This window comes from Bos mutus, chromosome 11, assembly GCF_027580195.1.
Source record: "Bos mutus isolate GX-2022 chromosome 11, NWIPB_WYAK_1.1, whole genome shotgun sequence".
NCBI lineage: Eukaryota > Metazoa > Chordata > Mammalia > Artiodactyla > Bovidae > Bos > Bos mutus.
The window spans coordinates 102385212-102411136 of NC_091627.1; the positions used below are offsets into that span (position 1 = coordinate 102385212).

Sequence of the window (25925 nt, forward strand, 5' to 3'; positions counted from 1 at the left end):
GCTCAGACAGAGGCGATGGCCCAGTTCCCTTTCAGGAAGACGAGCCGTGATGGCCAGCAGGTGGGTTTTCGGGGACAGAGGCCCAAGTTCAGGGTTAGAGATGTTCAGCTCCTTCCCAGACGCCCGCCTCAGAGCCAGGGTGGACCGTCTGCTCGGACGGTGCACACTGAGGGGAGCCCCATGAAGAGCAGGCAGGGAATGTTGGTCCTTGAGGTTTACAGAGGGGTGAGCCCGGCCCACGTTGTCGCTGGGGATCATTCTCACTCGTGGAGTCACCCTATGTGCAGAGCAGTTCGTCTTGTTTGCTCTCTTGAGTCCCAGACAGTAAGAAAGAAAACCCAAATCTCAGCAAGTGTGGATATCACTGTCCCTCCAGACAAGGGCAAAGGGTTCTGACATGGACTCAGAGTGACATGGACTCATCCTGCTGTGACTTTAAGGAGAACTACCTGGGGAAGACATCACCTGTCCAGTCGCAGGTGACTTCCCGAGTCATCAGCGATTGGGTGGGAGTCGAAGCCACGGGCACAGAGGGAGACAGGGCCACGAGTTCTATGGTTCATTTAAAAATTTTTTTCCTATTTTATTCCCATAAGAACTCGAATCAATAAAACCACAGAACTCAAAGAGATTATGTTCACTTAGATTCCTCTCCTCCTTGTTTTATTTATGTTTACAAATAGTTTTGTTTTTGTTTTTTTAATTTTTGGCTGCACAGCATGTGGGATCTTAGTTCCTCGACCAGGGATTGAACCCGTGCCTCCTGCAGTGGAAACTTGGAGTCTTAAACCGCTGGCCTTCCAGGAAAGTCCCACCCCCTCATTTTAGTAATTGTCTTCTCCCACTCGACAGGGATAAACTTTGTACTTGCATCAGATCAGTTTAGTTCAGTCACTCAGTCGTGTCCAACCCTTTGTGACTCCATGGACTGCAGCACACCAGGCTTCCGTGTCTATCACCAACTCCCGGAGCTTACTCAAACTCATGTCCATCAAGTTGGTGATGCCATCCAACCATCTCATCCTCTGTTGTCCCCTTCTCCTCCCACCTTCAATCTTTCCCAGCATCAGGGTCTTTTCCAATTAGTCAGTTCTTCACATCAGGTGGCCAAAGTATTGGAGCTTCAGCATCAGTCCTTCCAGTGAACACCCAGGACTGATCTCCTTTAGGATGGACTGTTGGATCTGCAGTCCAAGGGACCCTCAAGAGTCTTCTCCAACACCACAGTTCAAAAGCAACAATTCTTTGGCATTCAGCTTTCTTTATAGTCCAACTCTCACATCCATACATGACTATTGGAAAAACCATAGTTTTGGCTAGACAGACTTTTGTAGGCAAAGTAATGTCTCTGCTTTTTAATATGCTGTCTAGGTTGGTCATAGCTTTTCTTCCAAGGAGCAGGCATCTTTTAATTTCAAGGCATTAGATAATAGGAGATAATTATGTTAACAGGCCGCTGGCCATCTGCATCGTCGTGTTGCTGCCTCATTCCTGAAAAGACCATTGACTAAATCATATTGAGGTGCATAAACTTATGATCTTGAATTAAAATGTAAACATTGCACCACCTCACACCCATTATGACAGCTACTCTATTATTAAAAAAAAAACCAGAAAATAACAAGTGTGGGTGGAGAGAATACAGACATTGATACCCTTGTGCAGTATTAGTAGAAATATAAAATAGTGTAGCCGCTATGGAAATCAGTATGATGGTTCCTGAAAAAAATTAAACATGAAGTTACCTAGTGTTAGAAGCGTTAGTTGCTTAGTCATGTCTGACTCTGTGCAACTCCATGGACTGTAGCTCGCCAGGAGCCCCTGTCCATGGGATTCTCCAGGCAAGAATACTGGAGTATTCTTTCTCTTTTTTCACACCCCTGGGCCTTCCCCAGGATTTTCAGAGATGGGGCCAAGCCTGACCCCACCCTCGGAGGAATTGGGCTGGTCAGTTTCATGGGAGAAAGTTCCTTGTCTGAAGCACCTGTGCAGCTGCTGTGGGCGGGCGAAGGCAGAGTTACCCAGTCATGGAGCACCTCAGACTTGGGTTCTTGGAAATGAGTGATGGGCCTGCAGGGTTGACGCCCCATTTCCAACTCCGAGCCCAGAGATGAACATGATGAAAGGGGAGGCATATGTGCTGGCTGTGCTGTTTGCTGGCTGTCAAGAGGCTGATGCTTGGCCTGTCTGCTCCTTGTCCCCTGAAGGTCTGTGTGGTTTCCTCGTCCCGGCCGCAGTCTCCGGACCAGCTCTTCTCCAGGCAAGCGAGCGAAACTTCCACCTCCCCTAGGACCTCGGACAGCAGCATGGTGCCCGTGGCTGACTTCGATTACCCCCCAGAGTTCTCCTCCTGCCTGGACAACTCTGCAGCCAAGCACAAGCTCCTCGTCAAGCCCCGCAACCAGCGGTCCAGCAAGATGAGGCGGCTGTCTTCGGTAACCGGGCAGAGGCAGGGTGGGCAGGCCCCAAGCACCCAGACACCCTGCTCCTTCCTTGCAGGGTCCCCATCCTCTGAACCACCACCTACCCCTGTGGGACCTATGATCTGTGGGACCATGACCAGACTCCAGAAGCTGGGAGTGCTTGGGGTTTCAACGCCCCTCCCAACAAAAACAGTTACTTATTTGTTCGGTCATTCATTCTACAACACGTGCCAAGAGCCTGCTGTGAGCCATGGGGCCCCCCCTTCCCACTGCCTTCAGTGTGATGTCCACACTGCAGGCCTGGCACAACCAGGCCCTGCCTGCTTACCTCCTCCTGTTCTCACCGAACATGTTTTGACTTCCTTTCTTCTTTTGGAGCTCACCAGGCTGTCTCCCATCCCAGGCCTTAGGACCTGCTGTTGTATCCCCTGCTTGGGAAACCCCCTGTTCAGCCCTTGGGAGGATGGGCTCCTAGGTCCTCCCTATGAAGCTCCCCCTGAGCATCCTGTGGAAAGCAGCCCACCACCCATCACTGTGGGCACTTTCTCCATGGCACTGCCCACACACAGATGTGACCTTTGTAAATGGAGGCACTTGGGTTTCGCTGGTGGTTGAGACGGTAAAGAATCTGCCTGCAATGCAGAAGACCTGGATTCAATCCCTGGGTCAGGGAGATCCCCTAGAGAAGGAAATGGCAACCCACTCTAGTATTCTTGCCTGGAGAATGCCATGGACAACTCTGAATGCCATGACATGCATGACTCATGAATGCCATGGACAGAGGAGCCTGGCAGGCTTCAGTCCACGGGGTCACAAAGAGTCAGGCATGACTGAGCGACTAGCACTTTGTCACTTTCTGTGAGAAGACTGTGCTTCTAGCCCCAGAGAACACTAGTCACAGAGATGCCATCCCCGTGGATGTTAGTGGAGTGCCTGAATGAATGATCAAACGTGTGTGAGTGAACGACCGGGAAGAAGCTGAGCAACTAGAATGGACACTGCCTGGGGCAAGGATCCACCTAGAGGCAGAGGGGTGGTGCCCTGTAAGGACATGCTGCCCAGGGCGGGCATCAGCTGGTCCCCGTGGGAGCTGAGAGCGCACTCGTGCAGTGCATCAGGTTCACAGGACAAGTGTCCCGCTCACCGCTGCCACACCCCCTCCCCAGAGGAGCTGAGAAGCAGGGTGTGGGGCCAGCCTGGCCACCCAGAATGACAGGGCTAAGGAAGGGATACTCAGAGACGGACATCCCCTCCTCCTTCCCTCAAGACAAGACCATGAGGTGTTGATAAGGTACCAGGGCAAGCTGGACACTTCAGCTGGAGGCAATGGGTAGGCTTTCTCAGATTTCAGGGACGCCCTGGAGAGAGTGGCTTTTCCTCTGGGCATGTGGAAGGCACTTTCCTTTTTTTTTCTCCCTGTCTCTTGCTTATTATATTATGGAAGTGGTTTATAATTTATGTTCCAGAACCAAAATTCTAGACTTGATATAATTGGTTTACAGACTGCTGCTGCTACTGCTAAGTCACTTCAGTCGTGTCTGACTCTGTGCAACCCCATAGATGGCAGCCCACCAGGCTCCTCTGTCCCTGGGATTCTCCAGGCAAGAGTACTGGAGTGGGGTGCCGTTGCCTTCTCCGTCAATCAATACTACATCTAATCAACCTGGAAAGGAGAAACATCAATGTAGGATTTTCCCTCCCAGTCACTGCTTCAGAATCATGGTTAACACCCACATCTGGGGAAATCCCTGTTCCAACCATCTAGACTTTAAATAAAAGGAATAGTGATGAGCTCAGAGATGTTATAATTTGCCCCAAGTCATACAGTAAGTTTTGTTCCTCATCTAAATGTTTACATGAAGTAATGTAGGATTTTCACATTCTTTAATTGTGGAAGGTGCTTTTTAAACTGACGCCAGCAGGATTGAATTCTGAGAGAAATAACGCTGCAGAAAGGAGGCCATGTTACCCTCAGGCTAATGTCCTGTCCTGTCTCCCCTGCAAACTGGGGGGGGGGGCCTAGGTGTTTGGGCAAATGTTTCTGTGTGCAGTGTCTCTCCAGTTAAAGGCTCAGTGCCACTGGGACTTGCAAGACCCAGTGACTCCAATCTGCCTTCCCGCATGCTGAGTGCGGCCACAGGACAAGGGCAGAGCCAGATCCCTCTGGCCCAGGTCTGAGCTTCCTTCCCATGGGGATGTCTTTTGCCCTGGAAGGGTGTGTGTGTGGCCAGCCACTGCCTGGCCAGGACTTGGCAGCAGGAAGCCCAGCTCGTACTCCGGGTGGAAATGCATCATCCTCTCTTACTGTCCCCTGGGCAGAGCTCTTCCTCTTTCTTTACTTTTGAACTTGACTTAGGTCTTGAACCCCATCTTTTAGAATAAGAAGATTTCAGACTGATTTACACAGACTGATTTAGGCAGTCTGTGTAAACTCGGTCATTCCTCAATTTAAACTCTGCCTTCTGCACATCTTGCCCGCTTTCTGGGTCAGGAGCAGAGGTTTTTTGGAGGTGTCTGTATATTCTGGATTGCACAGAGGTGTCACTGTTGGGTCCATGCCAGCTTCCTCCTTCCTGGTCCCCCACTGTAACCCCCTTGGAGCTGCCAGTGGCTCAAGCTGGATGTACCCAAGCCAGGCCTGCTCCTCAACTTTATGTGGACTTAGCCTGAGTTCCAGTCATTTTAAAACATGACCCATATCCTAAAGGATTTCCACATGAAGGATTTCCCTTAGTAACATAAGACCAGTAAAACCTTGCATGCTTGCTAAGTCGCTTCAGTTGTGGCCGACTCTTTGCAACGCTATGGACTATAGCCCTCCAGGCTCCTCTGTCCATGGGGATTCTCCAGGCAAGAATACTGGGATGGGTTGCCGTGCCCTCCTCCAGGGGACCTTCCCAACCCAGGGATTGAACCCACGTCTCTCATGTCTCCTGCGTTGGCAGGTGGGTTCTTTATCACTAGCACCACCTGAGACACCCCAATAACATCTTAAGAACCTGAAACCTTTGAAAATTCTTCTGGGAATTTCACATATTCCTCTTTTCAAAACCAGAGGAATAGGGTTGTGCATCATGGCATGGCTAGCTTTGGTGTCGTCACAAACATCCCGGTTATCTGGTATTAGCAAGCAGATGCCAGCTGGAAAGTGTTAAAATAACAACAAAACCTATTGTAGACAGACCCCTGGGTCTTTCCTAAAAAGAAGGAGGTCACTGCATGTGTGCAGCAGCCAGGGTGATGCTTGAAAAGTCTTAAGTCTAAAGTCTTGTTGAAAACACCAGCGTCAATGCTCTCAGCCTTTTGGTCATTTTCACATTTGCTTTTGAATGATCCTGATTACCTTGATCGCCTTTCCTTCCTAAAAGAGCAGGAATTGACTTTGTGGATAGCAGGGAGGAAGTGGACTAACTGTAGATTCCAGAGACCTTTCGGAAGAAAAATAGTCTCTCAGTTGTGTCTGACTCTTTGTGACCCCATGACTGTAGCCTGCCAGGCTCCTCTGTCTGTGGGATATTCCAGGCAGGAATACTGGAATACTGGAATACTAGTCATTCCCTTCTCCAGGGGATCTTCCTGACCCAGGGATTGAAATCAGTTCTCCTGCATTGCTGGCGGATTCTTTGCTGTCTGAGCCACCAGGGAAGCCCCAAGGCTATGTCTGATTGTCACACCACACCAGGCAAGGCTTTCTTCAGGAGTGAAATTGGAGATAGCTCTGGAGGTCCTGGGGGAGCCCTGGAGGTGAGCAGGGAGCAGCCAGCCGACCAGTCACTCAGATCCAGAATCTGGCACATAACAGTGGCAGGGGCTTGGCTTGACCTGAGTAGGGAGTGGGAGAAATAATTTAAAACGGAAGAATATAAGACTTCTAATTTAGCTGAAAAGTCTGGGCTTTGTCCTGTCAGAGATGGTTTGCTATTGACTGTGTTGGACATGATATGAACTGGCTTTTAGGCAAACCAGCCTGCCTTCACTGTGAGTGTACAGCCCTGGAGAGGGAGGACATTGACATGGGACACGGGCTCTGGGGCAGCATGGGGGTCAGAGGGAACAGCTTTGCCCCTCAGCCACCTATTAGCTCAGTCTTGGCGGAGCCGGGGACCTCTTTGAGCTTCCAGTTCTCCAAGTGCAAAGAGGACATGAAAAGAAAGTGAAAATGTTAGTCGCTTAGTCCTGTCCGACTCTTTGCAACTCCATGTGGGATTTCCGAGGCAAGAATGCCGGAGTGGGTTGCCATTCCCTTCTCCAGGGTATCTTCCAGACCCAGGAATGGAACCCGTGTCTCCTGCATTGGCAGCTGGGTTCTTTACTACTGGGCCACCTGGGAAGCCCTATGGGGAGGCCATAGGCTTCCTAATATTCGTCCTAATGCTGCTGTCCATTGCCCCTTTACTTTCAGAGAGCACAGTCGGAATCCCTGAGTGATCTGACCTGCACCCCAGAGGAGGAGGAAGTCGATGAGAAACCACCACTCCAGGTCAGCACAGAGGAGCAGCCCAGCTCTGGGCAGCAGGAGGCAGGTCAGGACAGAGGCTCTGAGCCAGAGGGGCCGGCCCCCGTGTTGCCACCCGCAGGGCCCCGTGTGCGGCGGGCGCGCCTGCAGCACTGTCCGGCGCTCACTGCCAGCATGGAGGAGGAGAGCCCCCCAGGGGAGAACCCCTCCAGCCGCCCGGCCACCCCGGAGGGCACCCCGGAGGGCACGCTGGAGGCCACCCTGGAGGTCATGGAGGTCACAGAGCCCCTGTCAGGCCGAACTCCCCACTCGGAGTCCCCATCTCGCCCAGAAGGCTGCGCCCACCCTAATCCCGACAGTGAGAACCAGAGAGAGGACCTGTCCTCGGAAAGCGCGTGTCCCCCCGGCGAGGACACAGCGGATGAGGCGGTTTCTGCGTCGGGAGACAACGTCGAGGGTCGACTGTCTCCCTGCGTCCCCGAGGGGGACACGACCCCTCCCGAGCCAGGCCCCGCCGCCACCCCGGGGACCCCCCCTGGTCCAGACGGAACAGACAAGGCGGGCCAGAAGGAGCCACTGCCCACGCTGGACTTGCCGACGCCAGAGGGTGCAGGGCAGGAAAGTCCGGCCGCGGCCCCCAGCCCGCCGCCCCCCAAGAGCTGCTTGAAGCACAAGGCCCCCTCGCCACCCGCCTCCGAGGCGCCTCCCCAGGCGCCTGCGCCCCGATCCCCGGAGCAGGGGGCCGCCCCCCCGGGGCCCCCAAAGGCCGAGCGGGCGGGGGCCCCCTCGGGGGACCCGGAGCGCAAGACAGAGCACGGAGGCTGCGAGGCGCGCGGGGCCGCCAAGAAGTTCTCGGTGTCGTCTGGCCGGGAGTGGCCGCGCGCGGGAGGCCGCCTGCTGGAGCCCCGTGGCCCGGCCGTCCGACTGCCGCTTCTCCGGAGCGCCCCGGCCTGGAAAAGCGAGGCCGCCCTCGACGACCTCCCGCTGGCCCCTGAGCCCCAGGGCCCCAAGCCTGGCCCTCGGAAGCCGCCTGCTCCGGCCGAGCGCGGCTCTCCGGACACGGCCGACCCGGCTGCCCAGGAGCGGGCGGCAGGCGTGGAAGGAGGCCCGTTCCCCGTCAAGCTCCGCTCCACGTCTCTGTCCTTCAAACACAGAGAAGCTCCCTGCTCGGAAGGGAAGGCCATCAAGAGGTACAGCGCGGAGGTCAGGCTGGAGAGAGGAGGGCTGAGCTTGCTGTCCAGGGACGAGAAGGGGCCTCCGGGGAGCGGCCCCTCCACCCGAGGCGCCAGGCCCCCCAGTGAGCCGGGGAAGGCCAAGACCCGGCCCACGGAGCAGCTCAGCTCCAAGCCGCCCCTGCCCAGGAAGCCCTTGCTACAGACCCTCACTCTCCCGCAGCTGCCCGCGCCCCCTGACACCAGCTCTGGGGACCCTGAGAAGGTGGGGCTGCCCATGGACCCCCGGAAGGAGAGCCGGGCTGAGAGGAGGTCACCGCACAGGGCAGTTGGTAAGAGACCAGGTGGAGCGGCCTGGGGAGGGTGTGTGCAGAGGACAGGGGGAGATCCGGTCAGCTGGACCGTCTCTCTGGGCATCCCTAAGGTATGTAAATGCATTCGGTGGAAACCTTGCTGCCGGAGAACTGGAAGAAAAATAAAAATTTCTGTTGATAGCACTAACATATTTGATCAAGAGTTAGGAATGGAGAGGACTTCCCTGGCAGTCACTGGTTAATACTCCTTGCCTCCAGGGCAGAAGGCACCAGTTCCATCCCTGGTTGGTGAACTAAGATCCCATGTGCCCTGTTCAGAGAAGTCAGGAAAATGTAGAAACATTCCGGGAGGAGGTGGGGTCTTCAGTGGACCACTCACATGCTTCTTCCTCCAAAGGCCCAGACTCCGGGACATGTGTGTTCTCTGGATGGAGGTCCTCCTGGGGCCTGAGCTGGTTCTTTTAATAAATGAAGCATCTGGCTCTGCTGTCACTTAGCATCATTCTGACCTTTCCTCCCAAGGAAGAAGCTCCTCGTATTTTACAGTCAGGTTCCCAGGGCCCAGCCTCACACAGAAAGCATCACCTCTTTTGGAGTCTGTGAGTTCCTCAGCAGGTTGGGTGTGAACTGTCCCCAAAGGGAGATGGTGTTAAGGTTGGGGTAGAAAGTAAGAAACTTCTAAAGCAACTGCCTTTTAAAATAAGACACAAAATAGATGACCTTTCTGTGTCTTTGACATGCATCACTATTTATAGTGTCTCATGAAATCTGTTGGAAACAGATATATTCAGCAGAGCTAAAGACTCTCTCATGGCTGATTTCTTTTATTAATGGCACTTGGTGTGCCAAAAATGGAACTAGGCATGCAAGTTGTGTGTGTGTGTGTGTGTGTGATGTGGGGCCCCCAGGAGAAATTTTTCCATGGTAGATTTTGTAAAACAGCACAACTTTCAGGATATTTCAAGTGGGTGCTGTAAGTCTAGTGCTCCTTTAGGACTCATTGTGCAACAGCTGAAATAGAAGCCAGTTCTTCAGGATCCCACACCCTAAAAGAGAGAAGGGCACACACAAGACAGGTTCAGAGATGCTGTGATCTTTCTCCTAAGATATTAGTAAAAGTGCCTTGTATAAAGGGCTCTGTGTGGACACAGTGGGGGAAGGAGAGGGTGGGAAGAACAGAGAGTGGCCCTGAAACACAGACATCACCGTGCGTGAAGTGTGGGAAGTTGCTCTGAAACACCTGGAGCGCTGCCTGGTGTTCCCTGACCGCCTGGATTGGTGGGGAGAGGGGTGGGAGGGAGGTTCAAGAGGGAGGGCTCATGTGTATACTTAGGGCTGATTCACCCTGTTATATGGCAGAAACCAACACAATGTGGTAAAGCAATTATTTGCCAATTAAAATAAATTTTTTTAAAAAAATCAGAAAATTAAAAAATAAAGATAATCAGGGGCTTTAAATTCCTAAGGCGACACCCAAAGATGCAGGTGTTTCCAGGGTGAAGTTTTCAGAAAAACATCTCCGAAAGAGCCACCACAGGTAACTTTGCTGATTCAGACCCCTTGGCTATAATTTGCATTGCTGCTGTTGCATTAGAATAATAGGGAGCTTTGGGGGAGGTTCAAACTGTAACTGGTGATCCACTCTGCAAATTTCCAGATTATTGAAGCTATTATAGAGTGATTCAAAAAGCCACTGAACTAGCCATGGAGGAGGGGGCTGCAGATAAAACCCTGACATCAGCACCATCCACCTTCGTGGCCTAGAATTGAAGATGTCTTCTGTCACGGGCTTGCCAAATGAATGGAACTTAAACGCAGGATACTCAGCTTCGTGGTCAGAGCTGGAAAAGAAACTTCAGCGGGCGATGCTTGACACATTGATAATTTATAACTTCCTCAGCCTAAGCTGGGAGGGTTAGGCCTTGTTCATTGTCAAGAGCAGTTGGCTGGAATGGTCTGTAGTTAGAGACCATAGAAAAAATCATCTGTTTTTTCTTTTGATTAAGGTGGCACTAGTGGGCACGACTGAGTGACTTCACTTTCACTTTTCACTTTCGTGCACTGGAGAAGGGAATGGCAGCCCACTCCAGTGCTCTTGCCTTGAGAACCCCGGGGACAGGGGAGTCTGGTGGGCTGCCGTCTATGGGTCGCACAGAGTCGGACACGACGGAAGCGACTTAGCAGCAGCAGCAGCAGTGGTAAAGAACCCACCCGCCACCGCAGGAGACGTAAGAGACGCGGGTTCCATCCCTGGGTTGAAGCACAACTGAACACAACTGAAGCAACTTAGCACAGCACATAAAATACGCTATCATACTTACTCATTTCTTTGCTTAAATAGTGGAAGAGAATTGTCTCATCTGTCTAACTTTGTTAGCATTCTCTAAGCCATAGAAATAACTGACTCAGGTGAATTCTGGAAGGGAAGAATCCCGGTCACTACAGGGGGCACAGGGAGTGATTTTCATATCAGTGCAAAGAGAGGAGATAATTCTCATGTTCTTTTGGGAACTGACCCTCTCGGTTAGGGTTTAGTCACTGAGTCGCGTCCAACTCTCTGCGACCCCGTGGACTGTAGCCCACCAGGCTCCTCTGTCCATGGGATTCTCCAGGCAAGAATACTGGAGTGGGTTGCTATTCCCTTCTCCAGACTTGAGGCATGAGAGCCAACAGAGGGTGGGGCTGCTCTCGTCCCACCTGGGACTGTGGAGTCTGGGGGCTGCCTCCCACAGGCCAGAGCAGAGTCTCAGAACTCTGGCTCCTGGAACCCATTAAGTGGAGTGGTCTCCACTCCTTCCCCAGACACTGGGTCTGCTCGTGGTTCAATACGTTATTATAACTTCTGCTACCGGCCTTGCCCCCAGATTACAGCAGCTAAAGGCAATTAAATTCACTTAAAACATAAAGATAATAAAAAGTTGTAATAACATATTACCCAGTTTTCTAGAAAGGCCTAATTGTTGCTGTTCATTATCTCATTATGACAGCATTTTATCCAGAGCCCCCAGGTGGGCTGCTACCTCCCCTGTCCCCCTGAGGGTGATGGAGGGGCCCCAGGTGGAACCTGTTCTGCCTCGGGGACTCCAGCTCCTTCCCTCCCTCTCCTCACACCCTGTCTGTCTGCTCTCAAGATGAAGAAACCCTAGGATGTGGTATTCAGGGAGAATATGGTGGTGGTGGCAATGAACAGGAGCCCAGCTTGTCGCCTGGGCTGAGTCTTATGGGGCCCCTTGGGGTGTTCTCTGTGAGCCCAGCACGTTCGTGCTCATTAGCATGCAGGAGACTGGTGAAGCTGCTCACCTCCCTGCCGTAGCCAGTGAATGGCCCTGGGTTAGGATCCCTGCTCGTGTGTGCAGGACAGCTCCCACGCCTCTGCTGGACCAGTCTGTGAACGTGGTGGTCACTCGGCTGTGTCCAACTCTGCCGTCCCATGGACAGTAGCCCACCAGGCTCCCCTGCCCACAGAACTCTCCAGGCAAGAAGACAGGTCGATGGCCATTCCCTTCTCCAGGGGATCTTCTCAACCCAGGGATTAAACCTGGGTCTCTTGCCTTGCAGGCAGATTCTTTATTGTCTGAGCCAACAGGGAAGCCCAAATATTGAGGAGCAACCACCCACCATGGGGCTAGAACCCACAACCCTGGGATTAAGAATCCCATGCTCTGCTGACTGAGCTGGCCAGGACCAATCTGTCCCACGGTCTAAATCACCAGGCTGGAAGGACTCTTCTGCTCACAGGATTAGAATTAGCGCAGGGAAAATGGTGAAATATTGAAGACACAGAAAAAAGTCATCACTTTTCAGCTCATTCTCTGGACGTTATTCCTGTTGGCCTGCCTTCTAGTCGTGTGTGTGTGACTTATCTTCCATGTAGTGGTGGGCACTTGCTGGGTATTTTGGAGAGTAGCTGGACACTGCTGTTCTCACCAGGGGCCTCGTTGGTTAACTGGTCTCCACCTCCAGTCCAAACTGACTCCTTCCAGGCTGGTGACAGTGGCACAGCAGGCCCTGGAGCCAGGCTCACTCCTTCATGCATCTGGTCTTTCAGCATTCACATACTCCTGCCTCACACACGTGCTGTTCTGACCCCGAAAGGCAGTCAGGAAGAGCATGGCAGCCTTGCCGTCCAGGAACTTAGTGCCCAGGGAGGCAGCAGGTGGTGAGTGTAGGTAGATGTCCCTCTTGTCTTTGGATGTCAGAGACATTTTCTGAAGGAAATGAGCTCAAAGAGGTTGTCACCTTCTCTAATGGCAGTTATTTCAGTGTATTCAAGCTCGTTTAAGTAGAATACAAGGAGTTTGGTGGGTTTTTTTTTTTTTTTGGTGTCCTAAAAATATATTCATGTCTTTTGTTCTTAAAGAAAACCAACTTCATTCACACCTACCCTTCTTTTTGTCCTTCTCCTTCCCCCCATGGTCCCTTCCTGGCAAGTAAGCATGGTCCACACTCTGGGCCTCAGCTCCCCTGCCTCCTCTGGGCTCCTCAGACCGTGTGCATCTGCTTATCCCCACCTGCTGCCCAGTGTGGTGACTCCCCCTCAGCAGAGCCAGGAGGGACGCCGGACCCCTCAGCAGGTGTGGTGCCGGTGTCCTGCCGCTCGCCTGCTCTCGCCACGCTGAAGCTCCAGTACTTTGGGCCCCTGAGCGAAGAGCCAACTCCCTGGAAAAAACCCCGGTGCTGGGAAAGATTGAGGGCAGGAGGAGAAGGGGGAGACGGAGGATGAGATGGTTGGATGGCGTCTCTGACTCAGTGGACATGCGTGCGTGATCAATTGCTTCAGTCGTGTCTGACTTTGTCACCCCATGGACTGCAGCCTTCCAGGCTCCTCTGTCCATGGGATTCTCTAGGCAGGAATGGGAGACGGCGGAAGACAGGAAAGCCTGGCATGCTGCAGTCTGTGGAGTCACAAAGAGTCGGGCACCACTGAGTGACTGAATAACTGACTACAAAGGGAGAGAATTTTGGGGGATGTTGACATTGTTCTGTGGCCCATTTGTGGTGGCTGTCACAGGAATCTTAAGTCTATATTCAAACTCACAGAACTCTATGGCAGAAAAATGAGTTTCACTGTATGTACATTTTAAAATAACCTTTTAAATGACAGAAAAAGATGTATCAGCCTCCTCTCCACTCACCTCTGAACCTCCCTGAGCCCCTCCCACACACACATACACATGCAGAACGCACCGCCACTAATAGAGTCATCCCTGCTGTTTCTCATGCCGGCTGTGGTCAGAGTTACATCAGTGTTGACAGGTAGGTGCAGCAGGTTTTTGTTTTTTTTTTTTTGAGTTTTTATTTATTTTGGGGGCCACACCAATGGGCATGCAGGATCTTAGCTCCCCAATCAGGAATTGAACCTGCGCTCCCTGCAGTGGAAGCACAGAATTTCAACCCCTGGCCTGCCAGCGAAGTCCCCAGCAATCTGGTTTTTTTTTTTTTTTATCATAAAAATGCTATCCATTTTAGCTTGCAATTAGACATTTTCAGTCCACAATAAGGAGTGGGCATCTTCTCTGATCAGAGTGGGCCACTTGTCCTCATTCTTTTTAAGGGCAACGTGTGTGTGTGTGTGTGTGTGTGTGTATGTATATGTCTAGTCGCTCAGTTGTGTCTAACTCTTTGCAACCCCATGGACTGTAGCCAACCAGGCTCCTCTGCCCATGGAATTCTCTAGGCAAGAACACTGGAATGGGTTGCCATTCCCTTCTCCAGGGGATCTTCTTGACCCAGGGATCGAACCAGGGTCTCCTACACCGCAGGCTGATTCTTTACCATCTGAGCCACCAGAGTACATATACCATATATTGTTTAGCCATTCCACTGCAGAAGGGCATTCCGATTGTTGAGAGGGGTTTTTTTTTTTTTTTTTTCCTTTTGCTAATACTGCTGCAGTAACCATCCTAGTTCGTTTTAGTTCTGTGTGTTCACACAATCATTTCTCTAAGTTAGGCTAGACAGTTTTTTGTTGTTGTTGTTTTTTGGCCATGCCGTGAGACTTGTGGGATCTTAGTTTCCTGACCAGGGGTCAAAACCGGGCCCTCAGAAGTGAAAATTTAGAGTCATAACCACTGGGGAATTATATCTCTAGGATGGATTTCTTTTTTTAAGATTTATCTATTTTTGGCTGTGCTGGGTCTTCATTGCCGCTCGGGCTTTTGTCTAATTGTGAGAGCAGGGGCTACTCTCTAGTTGCGGTGTGCGGGCTTCTCATTGCAGCAGCTTCTCTCGTTGCAGAGCACAGGCCCTAGGTGCATGGGCTTCAGTAACTGCAGCAAGTGGGCTCAGTAGCTGTACTCCCAGGCTTGGTTGCTCTGTGGCCTGCGGGATCTTCCCGGACCAGAGATCAAGCCCATGTCCCCTGCCTTGGCAGGCGGATTCTCAGCCACTGGACCACCAGGGAAACCACAGGATAGATTCTTAAAAGCAGATTTTCTGGCTCACAGAGCTAGAAAGTTTTAATTTAATAGCCAACTTCAGATGACCCTCATGAAGGCTGCTCAAGTTTACACTTCTCAGAGCAGAGATGAGATTGTTTCTCTGCCTCTCATCTGCACTAGGAGTTGTCAGGCTATTTTAGTTTCTTGTCTTCCATCTGATGGATGAAGATCAGTCATGTTTTACACCTTGGTCCACGCGTCCTGGTCATGCTAACGTGCAGGTCTTTGTCCTCCCTCGCCTGCCCTCAGGCCAGCTCTCCGCACCTTTAACCTGACCCCTGCAGCGCCCTCTCCCTCCAACTCTGTCCTCACTCTCTCTTCCCAAGTCATGGGTCTAACCCTGGAACTTTGCTCTTTAAAACTTGTGAATGTCAGTGGACATCTAGGTTGCTTCTGTGTCCTGGCTGTTGTAGATAGTGCTGCTGTGATCCCTCGCCTGCCCTCAGGCCAGCTCTCCGCACCTTTAACCTGACCCCTGCAGCGCCCTCTCCCTCCAACTCTGTCCTCACTCTCTCTTCCCAAGTCATGGGTCTAACCCTGGAACTTTGCTCTTTAAAACTTGTGAATGTCAGTGGACATCTAGGTTGCTTCTGTGTCCTGGCTGTTGTAGATAGTGCTGCTGTGAACACTGGGGTACGTGTGTCTTTTTGAACTACGGTTTTCTCAGGGTGTCGCTAGGGAGAAGCTGCTGTGTCACACAGGGAGCCCAGCTTGGTGCTCTGTGATGACCTCGAGGGTGGCGGGAGAGAGGCTCAAAGGGGAGGTGATACATGTATACACGTGGCTGCTGTGCGTTGTGAGGCAGAAACCAGCACAACATTGTGAAGCAGTGTTCCTCCAATTAAAACAAATTTTTTAAATCCTCTGGATGCCTCCCCATTATATTTAGAATAAAATTCACACTCCCGTGTAAGGCATTTAAGGCAGTTTAGATTCTGGCCAAAGTCAACATTTCTGCCTCCCCAAGCTCATCTGCCACCCCTTCCCTCCCTCAGACGTCTCCTCCAGCCCCACCCCTGCCAGCAGCTCCCTGAGAACATCAACGGCTTCACTTCTGTAGGACATCTGTGCCAGGGCTGGGATGGGTGGGGAGTGCTCCTGACCTGCAGCGGGTGGCCCTCCGTCCTGTTTGTGTGACCAGGGGCAGGGATGAGGCAGGGAAGTTTGCCAGGCAGGCACTGGGTGGGGACACTGAAGAGCCTGGGTTTGGAGGTTTGATTCTGGGGTCCATCCCACAGGGGCTGTGAGATTCTGAGCAAATGAGTTTGTCAACTGCTGTGTCTTAGCTTCCTCCTTTGTGAAATGCGGTTAGTCGTAACTCACAGGGCAGCAAGAGCGTTTTAACTGCAGACCGTGATGTGGCTTCATACTGTACAGTCACGCTTCCCAGGGATGTGCCGAAACCTCCTCTCGGCTGTGCGGGAGGGTGCGGGAAGGGGATTCTCCTGCCCCAGCTTTTTAAAGATTATTTATTTTATTTTGGCTGTGCTGGATCTTCATTGCTGCGCACGGACTTTAGTTGCAGAGAGGCGGGGGTCACCATCTAGCTGCAGTGTGCAGACTTCTCACTGAAGCGTCTTCTTACTGCGGAGCACGGGCTGCAGCAGTTTCCACTCCCGTGCTCTGGAGCACAGGCCTGGTAGTTGTGGTGCTCAGCCTTAGTTGCTCTGAAGCATGTGGTATCTTCCCTGGTCAGGGCTCAAACCCATGTCTCCTGCATTGGCAGGTGGGCTCTTTACCACTGAGCCACCAGGGAAGCCCTCAAAATTATTCTCAAATTACAGTGTCTTTCTATCCTCATATCCATATGAGGTACTGGCTCCATCACCTGGCAGGACAGGGAGATTGGTTGTCTCTGTGCTCAGAAGACTCTGGTCGTTATCTTCTGCTTAGAGACAGACAGTGGTGGTTGAGCAAATGAGCTTGCAATCCAGGTTCCTCCATCACAGGTCTGTGCCCTGGAGCCTGTTGCTGGCTCCCAGGTCACCACCATGAGGTGTGGGAGTCGGGCTGGATGTTGGTACAAGGTCTGCCAGCCCTCACATGCTGAAGCCTTGGCTCAGGCCCTGAACTCAAGCAAAGAGCCTGGCCAAGCATCTGACCCTTGGAGCCTCCAGTTCACACGCCCTTGGGTGACCAGATGCCCAGCCCTGCACTTCCAGATTCAGATGTGGTTCACATGTTGACTTTTCTCTAAAAATGCTTTTTCACAAACTTTACCTACGAGTCACAGAGCCTTAAAAGAGTTATATGAGAGAGTGAGTGGGTTATTGTTAGTCACTTAGTTGTGTCCGACTCTTTGCAACCCCATGGACTGTAGCCCACCAGGCTCCTCTCTCCATGGAATTCTCCAGGCAAGAACACTGGAATGGTAGCCATTGCCTACTCCAGGGGATCTTCCCAACCCTGGTAATTGAACCCGGGTTTCCTGCATTGCAGGCAGGTTCTTTACCATCTGAGACACCAGGGAAGCCCCACCCCAAACTGTTATAGTTGGCTCTTTATCAACAAACAGAGCAGACTTCAGGTCCCCATTCAGGGAAAAAAAAATCACAGAAACTCCTGCTCTGGAGCCTGCACAAACCCCGGCCCTGGCATGGACTGCCCCTCTGTCCCCTCCACGGATACGCTGGGTTACCAGACCCTGGGCAGCGTTGACCCGGAACACTAAGTCCATCAGCCCATCAGCCCATCAGCCCTTTTCACCAGGACCGGATTTGTTGTAAAACCTCGACACACTGGTAGTTATCATCACAGTTTAACTGTGTCCTATGTGGGTCAGTGGGCACGAGATGCTGTACTGACCTGTCCGTAAGCCAGGGGCAGAGGGCACGGTCCAGGCCTTTCCAGCTCTCACTTGTTATGATGTAAACACTCCAGGGGGAGACAGTGAAAGCAGCAGGGGCTTTTTTTCCCGGACGGGTGTGTGGAGGTTGTGAGAGAGGCGATGAGTAGGCGAAGGGAAGTACGAAGGCGAAGGGAGCAGTGTACGGACAGTCTGCCCGCCATGCCCCGAGAAGGAGGCTGGCAGACACAGCAGCGCTTCTCTGGGAGCTGCACTGCGCCATTGAGTTCAGAGAGGCAGGTTCTTTGCCCCTGCTGGTCTGGGGTCTTAGTTAGGAAATGGAAGTGGGAGGGGGGATTCCGGGTAAGCCTTCAGAGAATTGCAGAGGAGGAGTAGGAGGGCAGGGGCAGCCGTCGAAAAGACAAGTAGTCCCAGGACCCCAGGCAGTGTGGAGGCCGGAGAGGGCGTGAAGAGGGTGAGCAGGAACTGACTTCTGTCCCTGGTCACCGCCCAAGCACCGCGTGAGTCCTGATTAATTTGGAGTGCTTTTTTTAAAAAAAACTTTTTTAAAAAGATTACATGATAAAGTAGGGGCTTCCCTGGTAGCTCAGTCGGTAAAGAATCACCTGCAATGCAGATGAGCCAGGTTTGATGACTCAAAATAATTTCGTTGACTGAGATAGTGAGTTTCAACCCCTGTCAGAGCCCTGCTTTTCTCCAGTCTCCTTGTCAGAGGTGAAGGCTGGCATGTGCTGGCTGTTGCTGGGAGAACTGTGTGGCCAGACATCAGGAGCCAAGAGAGAACAGAGAGCACGACCAGCCAGTGAGTGTGAAGAGAAGATCTGAGAGGGATAAAAGGACCCCTTCCTGCAGGAAAACTCCAGAAAGACATGGATTATGAGTACTCTCTGGAAGGAGAAGTTGGGAAGGGGGGATGAGACATGCAGACTTTGGGTGAAATGAGCCACACTGCCTGCCTCTGTGTGCCCAGCGACTGCTCGGTTCTCTGGACGAGAAACAGCACAGTTACACCTTGGATAAGCTAATATCAGAATAGCACCTGGTATGTAGTCGCTGCTGGCTGTTTGTTAAGTAAATAAGAAGTTCTGGTGACCAAAAGCATATGTCAGTGGGGTGGTTGGTCAGCTGGCAGATGTGTTTAGTACCAAACAGTGGGGCAAACGTCTCAGGAGAGTTCCAGCAGACTTAGGAGGGGGAATGTGTCCAACTGAGTGACCGGAACAGGCTTCCTGGAGGAGGCGATACCCAGGCGGGAGCTTGGTGGACTTGAAGGGATGATCCTGGAGTCATTGTCCAACCTCTCCTGGACCATGGCCACAGCCTCCCACCCACCTCCCCGCCTCCAGCCCCACTCACACTTACTCCCCACGCAATCTCCTCCAGAGTATACCCAGGGTTTAAACCTATAATGGACAAGAAAAAGGCCAGGAAGATCCCCTCAGTTGGCCCACCCTGTCCTTCAGCCCCTCTGCCAGCATTGCTGTCTTTTGTCCCCTTTCCTTGCCTTCTTCAGGTCCCATTTGCAGACAGTATCCCCAGCTCCCACCCATCGGTGTTACCCCGTGTCCACAGCACGTTGTGAAGTGTGGCGAGTTCCGGTTTTCGCCACGTATTTATTTTTGGCTGCGTTGGGTCTTTGTTGCTGCACACAGGCTTTCTCCAGTTGCGGCGAGTGGGGGCTGCTCTGTACTTGTGGCGTGCGGGCTGCTCATTGCGGAGCATGCGCTCTGGAGCACAGGCGCTGTAGTTGTGATGCAGGGGTTTAGTTGCCACGTGGCATGTGGGATCTTCCCGGACCAGGTATCAAACCTGTGTCCCCAGCATTGGCAGGCAGATTCTTAAGCATTGGACCACCAGGGAAGCCCAGAGCTCTTTAAAGAAACAATTTTCTCTTTACCATCTTAGTTTTTAAGCACAATCCCTGCCCATAGCAAACAAGGAATGGATGAATGAAGGAATGAATGAATGGGAGGGTGGAAGAAGGGAAGGAGGGGTGGGGAGTAGAAATGCTGGGCCCTGGCTCAGAGTAGAAGGTAGGGCTGGCTTACACATTTGGAAGCAATCTGAGCAACTGTGAGTGCTGGTTAAGAGTTGAACAGAGAATACTTGGGAAGGAAGAGAGAAAGGCTGAGGATTAGGAACAAGGGGAATTCCAGGTTTATGAGCAAGAGTCCGGCAGGGTCCTGGAGGTGGGGTGCCCACAGGGGGCTACATGGTCCCAGCTGAGCTGCAGGGGTGAAACAGCTGGAAGACAGGCAAGGCCCCGGATCTGCGGTCCAGCGGTTGGGCGGATGGATAGTGGTGTTCACATCGTGTCTGAGTCCGGGGTTAGCTGAAGAGACACGGGCAGAGGAGAATGGAGAATGGGGGCTGCAAGGAAGTGGCGAGGTTCTGGAGACATTTTTCTCTGAGCTGTGGGAGACCCAAGCATTTTACAGTGACGGGGAAAAGGTCAGCATCCAGGGAGAGTCTGAGAGGGCAGAGGGGACAAGGGGCGAGTCGAGGCGATGGAGCAGGTTTGCGGGGGCCAAGGGCAGGTCCGTGTGTGTGCAACCCTGGTGGGAGAAGAAGCTCACGGGGTGGTGGCTCTGTCTCTCACCCCTTCTTGTTGACCGGGGGTGGGAGAAAGGGACTCCACGTTGAACTGGAGGCCGAAGCCAAACCAGACAGAGTAAAATCCTAAACACACCCGATCAAGGGGTGGTGTCTGTCAGGCCACAAAGAATAAGGGCACTGTCCCGCCCTGGATGTCCCCGTGTGTGCTGTGGCATGGTGCAGCCTGTGCCTGCTGACGGGGGCACCCTGTGGACACGGGAAGCAGGAAGAAGCCAGTGGAGATGGGGATTCTGGCCGTTGGCTCTGTGGGTGGTGGGCAGATGCTCAGGGAGGCTGGCTCGTGGGCCTTGAGCTCAATGAACTTTCCAGACCCCCATGAGAAGCCACTTATTTAATCACTTGGTTTCCTTGAAAAAAACAAACTGGCTTCTTTTTTCTGTTGATGAAGGGAATAAATTCTCATAATAGGAAATAGAAAAATACAGAAGAGTTGAAAGGCAAGGGAAAGGGGAAACACAGTTTTACCACCCAAAGCAAGCACTGTGAACATGGAAGGAAATTCATCACAATGTTTTGTTTTAAAGGCATTTTTTTCCTCTTCTCTCCCAAACATCAAGGAAAATAGTCGTGGCTTATTCTTGGTGTCACAGAGTAATCTTCCCCACTGGGGAAGATTGTGCTTACAATTTTTAAAAGAAAAGAGAAGCATAGTGTTCCAAGCATATCGAGTATTGGGTAGTGTATACTGGTCCCAAGGGACAGGTCTGTCTTAGAGAAATCTTCTCTATCTAGGTACTGACTCTTATTTCATTCCCTAACATCCCATAGAAGGAAGGTTGCTTTTAAACGTGTGTATGGGAGCAGTTGCATTTGATTTTTCTGTGGCTCGGACAGGAGAGGCGTAATCTCTTTGAATCATCTTTAACTAAGACCCTGATGCTGGGAAAGATTGAAGGCAGGAGGAGAAGGAGGCGACAGAGGATGAGATGGTTGGATGGCATCGCCAATTCAATGGACATGAGTTTAAGCACACTCCAGGAGACTGTGAAGGACAGGGAAGCCTGGTGTGCTGCAGTCCATGGAGTCGCAAAGAGTCAGATATGACTTAGTGACTGAACATAACTGAGAAAACAAAGTCCCCAAAAGAAAAGGACCAGTGTCTCCAAGGAGGCTTGCAGACCCCCACCCACACACGCACCCCAGAGCCCCTGTGCAGTGTGCTGTGGGTGGGAGAAGTCACGCCAGGCTGGAGGTGGCCAGGATTGCTTTGTATGACCTGTGTCTTTATCCTCAGAGAAGGTAGCAGGGCCTGGAACCAACAGCCAGCCTGCGCTGCCCTGGGTCACCGTGGGGCGCCAGAAGCGCCGAGGACCTCTGGAGCAGCCCCCCAGCCAGGAAGACAAACCTGCGGCCCGGACCTTGAAGTCTGACACAGGAAGGCCTGCCAAGGTACCCGAGAAAACCCAGGTGCTTAGAGCGGACCCTCTGTCTCCCTGTGTATGCAGGGGAGCGCCCCAGGTGGGGGCTGGGGGCTGGGACCCCATGATGGCCCCATGTCCTGCACGGTCATTATAGCGACCGTTGCCTGTGATGACAGCTGATGTCTGCCCCGTGCATGTGCCAGGGGGCCAGGGCAGCAGAGGAGCCGTGGACCACTCAGGCAGTGCAGCCAGCCCTCTGTTCCCCAGCTCCTTGGCAACATAGCTCAGCATCTGGAGAAAGGGACCCGGGGTGAAAATAACTTCTCATTTGGATGCTAGGCAACCATGTCAGCAGCCCCATCTTGACTCATTTTGCAGTAAATGACCGAGCCCTGCATGTGCTGCTGCCCTGGCCGCCCACTGGGATCTGTACTCTTCACCAACATTCGTAGGGATGGACCCCGGGGGTCCCTTTTCACTCCAGACTGAAAACAGTTTTCTCCAACCCAAACAGTGGTGTTTAAAAGTAGGCTGAGACTCACAGCTTTTGGGTTCCCCCTAGTCAACATGGTAAAAATCCCAAATCATGTTGCAGCCATGTGGGGAAGTGAGCCTGAGCTTGCAGTTGACCTGTTTCTCTTCATCTTCACCAAAACTGCTGCTGTAGCAAAGCTTGGAAAACCTCCTGCAGGCTTAGGGAATTTATAAAACAAATAGTCACCAGTGATCCTGGCATCCACGGTCATCCGAAGTGTCCTAAAAGTCATAAAGCTATCTCTAAACATGGTTCCTTTCGCCTTTCCAGTGGAACCTGGCCCTCTGACCTGGCCAGGGCCAAGGACAGGTCAGGAGCCAGGAGCAGACCGTGAGCAAGTCCATCCTGGAGGCTGGATGGCAGCCAGTCGTGAACCAGAGCTCCCCAAGAAGGTGCCAGCAGTATGAGCCACGTGGGTGGAGAAGCCTTCGGGGCTCATCACCTGTGGTTGTGTTTGTCCCCGTCTGAATCTCAGGTGACGGGACCGCGTGTGTCTTTCTTGTGTCCTGACAGGAGCCCGTGAAGCAAGCTGACTTTGTCCGCAGCAAGTCTTTCCTGCTGGCCCCGGCCAAGCCTCCTGCGGACCAGAGGCAGGGGGCAAAGCTCCGCCTCCAGGAGGGGCTGCAAAGAGGAATCTCCTTGTCTCATCAGAATTTGGGTATGAAACCAGAAAATAGTGCTGAGCCCTTAGAAATGCATTTCCAGGTTTGGTCCTGCTTTGTTTTGTTCTGTTTTGTCTTTTCTGAATTGCTTGTTGCCACATTAATTTTTTAAAAAATATTTATTTATTTTACTGCACCGAGTCTCGGTTGTGGCTCATGGAATCTTTGGTTGCGGCATGTGAGATCCAGTTCCCTGACCAGGAATTGAACCCAGGCCCCCTGCATTGAGAATGCAGAGTCTTGGCCACTGGACCACCAAGGAAGTCCTGCCACACTGATCATTTAATTAGTTTTTAATTATTATTATTTTTTACTTACAGAAGAGTGACTTTATTTCCCTGGTGGCTCAGTGATAAAGAATCCACCTGCTAAAGCAGGAGATGAAGGTTCGATCCCTGGGTCAGGATGATCCCCTGGAGGAGGAAATGGCAACCCACTCCAGTATTCTTGCCTGGGAAATCACATGGACAGAGGAGCCTGGCAGGCTGCAGTCCATGTGGTCTTGAAAAGAGTCATCATCTAAACAGCAGTAATAATTGCTTTATAATGTTGTATGTTGATTTTTTAAAAAACAGCTTTTATTGAGAGAATCATTTACACGGCCAAAAAAAAAAAAAAATCTCACCCATTTTAAGCATACAATTCAGTGAGTATCTATTTATCAAGTTGTCCAACCATCACAGTCCAATTTTGGACCATTTCCTTCACCCTAAAGAGCTGTCCCATACCCATTCACAGTCATTCACCATGCTCCCTTCCAGCTTAAGCAACCACTAATCTGTTCTCTGTCTCTCTGTATAGTTGCCTTTTGGGGGGACCCTTCTTATAAATGGCATCATAAAATATGTGTTCTCTTGTTTCTGGCTTCTTTCGCTGAGCATAATGTTTCTAGATTCAACTTTCTTGTGGCATGTAACAGTATTTTTCAGTTTAGTTTTCATTTTGCTAAAATATACTTAACACAATTCACCATCTTAACCCTATCTTAAGTGTCCCTTTCAGGGGTGTTAAGAATATTTACACACAGAGTTCCTGCAGTTTTATCATGCAAGTTTCTCTCAATTCACCACATTGCTGGAACTGTAAATTATCCTATGCTGACATCTTCTTCACACATTTGCACGTTTTATGCTTGAGACCATGGTTAAGACATGTTTTTTAAAAGGCCTCCAAGAAGCTTAAGTGCAAATCCAAACTCTTTTCTCACGTTTCCGTTTGTTTTGTCTTCTCTCCAGCAGCCCAGTCGGCGGTGATGATGGAGAAAGAATTGCATCAGCTGAAGCGAGCCAGCTACAGCAGCACAGATCAGCCCTCCTGGATGGAGCTGGCCAGAAAGAAGTCGCAAGCCTGGAGTGACATGCCCCAAATTATAAAATAGGGCTAACAGTGCTCTGGTAAAGAATGTCTACTTCCTTGACGAGTCACTTCCTTTCAAACTGCCACTCAATCAAGGCAAACAAACTGTGAAACTGAAGAGTGATTTTATCATCAGATTTCGAGAGAGCGAGCTCAGGGAAGAGGAAGGAACCAGGCAAGCAAGTCAGACGGACGCACGGCCACAGGCCCCGGGCCAAAGACGCCCGGAGACAAGAACACCATTGAAAAGGGCCCGGGACGAGGTTCTGTGCCCACAGGTATGAATGTGAGTCTTTCAGAATCCCCCGGAGAGAGAGGGCTCAGGCAGCCAACGAAGAAAATGCAGATGAAGCGCAGATACAGAACTCAGGTGGCCTTCCAGGAGAACGTGCGCCCGCGCCTCCACCAGAGATCAGCTCGTGTCTCTGGGCCCCTGTCCTGCCTGCGGAGTCTGTCTTCTCCTTTCACGTTTACCGTTAGGCATGACATTCATGGTGAAACGCAGACGTCGTTTTTTCCAAGAGCAGCTATCACAGGGTCCGCTTACATGAAGGCAGCCACTCCACAGAGTGGAAGGAACACAGCGGGCTCCATCGATTCATAGACTCCTTCCAAAATCAGTTTTTAAACTTTTCCACTCGTCATCCATGTCCTTCACCATTGAACAATGCATTGCCTGTTGAATAAAAGGTTTCAGACCTGACACATGTGTAAGTGTGATTTTTACTCAGGCTGAGAGAGTGTCCTCCAGCAACTGAGTTAAATGCAATGTGTGGAATTTCGTTGAATAAGCGAGTTCATGGTCAAACCTCATGTTGAGTTGATTGGGGAGTTTGGGTTGTATGAGATTCTCCCCACCCCCAGTAAAACTTTGTTGTTCATTTTTGGAAGTCAGAAGCTACTGTAGATTTTTGGCTCTTTATACAACTATTTGATACAGTGCATTAAAAATATAAGATTTCCTTTAAAGTTGACATTTTTCAGCATCTCATTAATCTAACCTGTTTGTTTCTATTGAAAACTAGGTTATCAGTACATTAAGCAGGATGAATGTGCAGAAGCCAGCAGAGTAAAAGCATGTATTTGAAATCTCAGAATTATGTCTCAATTATATAACGCCTCTCTTTTTAAAAACCTTTCCAATTTGTTCCTGTGAACACGCCAATCTCCATGGGAATGTGTGTAACTGGGGACATTTAGCCTTCAGAATAAAAAAGATCTCATATATAGTATAATTTGATTTTATATACCCTAAGTTCTGCTCCTTTTATTGTATTTTTCCATCCTCATGAATGTTTTTCTGTTAGAACTACACTGCTTCGTTGGGTCTACTGTATTGAAAAAGTCCTGGAGTAGTTGTTTTTTTTCCCCAAATTGATCTATTAATTGCATTCTCTTAGAGAACACCAATGCAGAATTTGCTGGTGCACGTGCTCTAAGCAAGAACTCCCTTCATCCAGTCTTGCTCCAAAAGCTTGGACATGAATAGCTTTAACTAAGAAAAAACTGTGTTGGCTATTATTACTCAGCGCCATGGTTTCTCCTGTTAGCAGAACATTTCAGATGAACCATTTTGAGGCAATGGATTTCACTGTGAGATCAAAGGTATTTGGTTCCATTTTGTTCAAATACAGGTTGATACCCTCTCTGTGTTTCAAGACTGGCTTTTGTTCTCTCTGGCACCTGAGAAGTTAGGAGAGTATAGAGTTTTCAGACTCAGGGAATTCACTGGGGTTGGGAGTGGGGGGTGGTATTGCAGCTGCCACCTTTCCCTCGGCCCTGCA

The 25925-nt window shown here is 51.2% G+C and overlaps 1 protein-coding gene and 1 non-coding gene across 9 annotated transcripts in view; one reads left to right on the forward strand and one right to left on the reverse strand.

Annotated features, from left to right (window-relative positions):
- CRACDL (CRACD like) overlaps nt 1-25310 on the forward strand; it is a 129755-nt gene extending 104445 nt beyond the window's left edge. For 6 of the 8 annotated variants that reach the window (XM_070379979.1, XM_070379982.1, XM_070379978.1 and 3 more), the window contains 5 exons: nt 2208-2435; nt 6826-8383; nt 21462-21634; nt 22637-22781; nt 24021-25308. In XM_070379979.1, coding sequence (XP_070236080.1) covers nt 2208-2435; nt 6826-8383; nt 21462-21634; nt 22637-22781; nt 24021-24163 — 2247 coding nt within the window. In that variant the 3' untranslated portion in view covers nt 24164-25308. Of the gene's footprint in view, nt 1-2207; nt 2436-6825; nt 8384-21461; nt 21635-22636; nt 22782-24020 lie in introns of all 8 variants that reach the window. The other 2 variants (XM_070379975.1, XM_070379976.1) reach the window with 2 other exon arrangements.
- On the reverse strand, nt 22975-23047 carry TRNAE-CUC (transfer RNA glutamic acid (anticodon CUC)). Its single transcript has one exon. It is a non-coding gene; the product is annotated as a tRNA-Glu (tRNA).
- Nucleotides 25311-25925: the final 615 nt, after the last annotated feature.